The sequence below is a fragment of the Aegilops tauschii genome, chromosome 3 (genome assembly GCF_002575655.3).
Source record: "Aegilops tauschii subsp. strangulata cultivar AL8/78 chromosome 3, Aet v6.0, whole genome shotgun sequence".
NCBI lineage: Eukaryota > Viridiplantae > Streptophyta > Magnoliopsida > Poales > Poaceae > Aegilops > Aegilops tauschii.
The window spans coordinates 462,272,791-462,276,468 of NC_053037.3; the positions used below are offsets into that span (position 1 = coordinate 462,272,791).

The 3,678-nt window shown below is 52.5% G+C and overlaps 1 protein-coding gene across 1 annotated transcript; it reads left to right on the plus strand.

The window, feature by feature from the left end:
- The first annotated feature begins 2,263 nt into the window (after positions 1-2,263).
- On the plus strand, positions 2,264-3,334 carry LOC109781991 (uncharacterized). The gene has a single exon (XM_020340582.2). The coding sequence runs from the start codon at positions 2,438-2,440 to the stop codon at positions 3,062-3,064; it is 627 nt and encodes a 208-aa protein (XP_020196171.1). The 5' UTR covers positions 2,264-2,437; the 3' UTR covers positions 3,065-3,334.
- Positions 3,335-3,678: the final 344 nt, after the last annotated feature.

The window sequence follows — 3,678 nt, forward strand, 5'->3', positions numbered from 1 at the left end:
ACAAACGGTAAGCAAATTCATCATTGTGCTATGACAGGTCAATTTAAGCGTGCAGCTAGTCGCGTGTGTAACTTAGCTAATTTGGAAGTGCGGTTTTGTCCCGCCATGGCCGCTTAAGATTCTCAAATGGCCGCCACATGATCTCACATTGTATTTCTGTGGCCGCCGGACACCAACATCTTTCAATTATCTGGTAAACGAGTAACCTAACCGTATTTTTTATGACTTTGTACCAATGCACGGGCATCGTGCAGTCGTGCTAGGTACACCACTTTAGTTCGGCTTGAACTAAGCTCAAGCTCAAGGTTAACCGGGCTGTCTTTCTTCCTCCTCCCGCCGCCGCCGTCGCCGATCTGTCCCATCTCCAATGGCCTTTTGGGCTTTTGGTTGTGGAGGGGCGGAGATCTTGGCCCCACACCGGCAAGTGGGACCCTTTTTGTGCTTTTGTTAGATTCATTGTCTAGATTGGGGTTGTGTTGCAGTGGCGATGTCCCTCAGTAGAGATGATGCCTCTCACGTTCGATCCCCGTTCCGATGGTGCGAACAACATCATTGGAGGACTTGTGAAGGTGTGTCTCCATCGGATCTCACGGGATTCGATCGGTGTTGGTCTTCGGTGGATCAATTTGTATCCAGTTTTTGTTCGTTTTCGTTTGTACGGTTACAGGTTTGATCTTTTTGATCTATCACTCTTTTCACCGGCGATGGTTGTTGTTCTGGTGCGCTGGTCTTTTGGGGCCTTAGCACGACGACTTCCCGATTGTCTACTACAACAAGGTTTGCCCGGCTTCGACGAGGGAGGCGCGATGACGGCTGCGCACCTTCGGCTCTCTTCAGTGCTTGTAGTCGTCGCTAGGTGGTCGATGGACCTGGTAGCAATTTTTATTACCTCTAATGTTCTCTGTACTGCGATGATTGATGAATAGATTGGAAATTTCTCTCGCAAAAAAGAGTTCAAGCTCAAGGTTTTTTTTTCAAAAAAGGTTTCAACTATTCATCTTCAAACATGACAGTCAACAAAGATTATAAATAATAAAAAACACATCCAGATCTTATGATCACCTAGCGACAACTACAAGCACTGAAGCGAGCCGAAGACGCGCCACCGTCATCACCCCTCTCTCGCCGGAGCCGGCCAAAACTTGTTGTGGTAGTAGATAGTTGGGAAGTCGCCGTGCTAAGACTCAATAGGACCAGCGCATCAGAACATCAACCGTCGTCGTTGAAAAGTAGCATAGATTGGAAAGATCCTAACCGAAGATACACGAACATAGATAGAACAAGCAAAGTCTACTCATATGAAAGCCACATGATATCTCCAATGCCAGCTCAGTTTAGCTTGATAAAATTTCCAAAATCATATGTTCAAGAGCAAGACTTTTGACGGCATGGTGGATCTCGGTCATGGCGGACGATGGCGGCATTTTTGCGTCGCTACCCTGGTAAGGCATCGTCTTGCAGTTCTCACCTCCTCGCTCGGGCTACTTCAAGGGAGCCCAAGATCTGGATTTTCTGGTTCGGAGGATGGCGGTGCGCAACATCGTTTTTCCTCCTAGGGGCATCGTCTTCGAGTAGGCGCTCGAGAGGTCACAAGGTGGAGCAATGTGGCATTTACCGCATCAACGACGGCGGGTCTCGGCGACAGATGCATGATGATGGACACACGCATGGAGATGGCGCTGTCTGGCGTCATGGCGGCTTCGATGGCAGTACAACCTGGCAAGGTGAATGTGTTGATCCCTCCTGAAGATGGGGCGGTGGCAGATCCAGAGCATGCACATGGGTGCGCGCTGCGGGTCGGCCAGGCCGGGTGGTGCTATCGGCCCGATGCGGGGCACTGCGTGAGGCCGCCTGATTAGATAGTGCACGTTCATGCGATTTGGGCACAAATATCAAAAGTGTAGGTGTTGCGACTTTGTTTGCTAGATAGGGGGCTTTCATGTTAAACTATGTATTCATGTTGTTAGACTCTCTTGAATAATAGATAAAGATGGTGTGTGCATCGATTGATGCAGAGTCTAAAGTATTTTTTTTTTCGAAAAATAGTAATTTTTGACGGCATGGTATGGTATACATAAGTAAGACGAAGTGTGATTTTGCCACACGCCACAGACGAAGGAGATGCATGGTACTAACTGTTAGCGAACCGGCCGGAGTCCATGGAGCAAGTACGGTTGGTCCACCGTGCGGTTCTGTGGACAAGTGGCGCTGGATTTAAATAGCAAGCGTACGTGCGTAATTACGAGACTGACCGGCAACCGAACCACCAAGCGAGATCCGTTTATATAACACGCCGCGTCGCTTCCGGCTACATGTGTACCATCCTCCAGTCCAAGCTACAGAGCCACTGCACCGGTGCACTACGGTCGACCGGCCTCCAGCCGGGTCGGTCTCGGGCTACTCCGGAGAGACGAGCCAGTCACACACAGAGAGAGCGATGCCTCCGAGCGCCGGCGAGGTGGCGCGGCCGCAGAGCCCACTCCGCGCCATGATGCCGCAGAGCCCGCTCCGGATCAAGCAGGGCGGCAAGTTCTACGAGCGGCTGCTCACCAAGGAGAGCTCGGGGGCCAACCCGTCGTTCCGGTACTACGGGTCGGAGCCGGGCTCCGTGCCGTTCGTCTGGGAGTCGGAGCCCGGGACGCCCAGGGATGCCTCGCGGATGGTCGGCGGCGCGCTCCCGGCCATCACCCCGCCCCCGTCCTACCTGCTCCGCCACCACGGCGGCGGCGTCGACGTGTCCCGTCGCGTCACGGCCACGGGCAGGAAGAAGCGGTACAGGCTCAAGCGGACGATCAAGGTCGGCTTCATCGCCGACATGTTCCGCAGGCTCGCCGTCGGCAAGGCGTGCTGGTCGCGGCCGGGGCCGTCGCCGGCCCAGGTGTCGTCGTCCAGCCGGTGGCTCGTGGCGTCGGAGAAGCCGCCCGACCAGCACGGGCGCCACGACGATCAGGCTCCCGCGGCGAAGAGCGGCGCCGTGGTGTGCTCCGGGGCGCGTCAGCCGAGCCCGTGCTGGATGCTGCCGTTTCGCGGCGGCACGGGCAACCGGAACCGCGACTGCGACTAGGCGTAGATCGGTCTCGGCGTGTAAGGTGCGGCGGAGCCATCAAAGGGGATTAAACACACGATATAACTGCGGTTTGTTAGTATTACTACTACTACTTTTGTTGTTGTTATGATGGTGATTGTGAAAGGTGTCAACAGAATATGAGTTCTCTGCAGACTTGTTTGCCGTTGTGTCATCAGCAGGCCGACCGACTGCTGTTGCCTAGTCTTAGGGAACTTGTCATTACTGGGTTCATTGTGTTTGGAACTAGTAAGGGTTTGCTTATAATTATGCACGAGTGACGTTTTCAAAGGGGAAGATCCAATTTTATCCAGGTACTGCTTGGTTCACTTTGTATTCCCACGCTCCTCCACTCAAAACGTGCAATCACGTCCTCCCATCCAAATCATCTACTAGTAATTAAGTACGTACCGCCACGAAAAAAATTATGAAACGGAGGCATTCAATACGAGAGAAGTATGAGTTTGTTAACCACAACTTTTGCATTTAAGTGCATACATAATCACAGATATGACACTACCCATATAGGAAATCACATGGCGGGCACGATCGATGCAACGAGACGAGAGTGACTCGTGTGTTGCATGTAATAAACACAATTTAGCTAATTCTTG

Coding starts and splice junctions, on each gene's coding strand:
- LOC109781991 (XM_020340582.2), top strand. CDS start 2,438: ATGCCTCCGAGCGCCGGCGAGGTGGCGCGGCCGCAGAGCCCACTCCGC.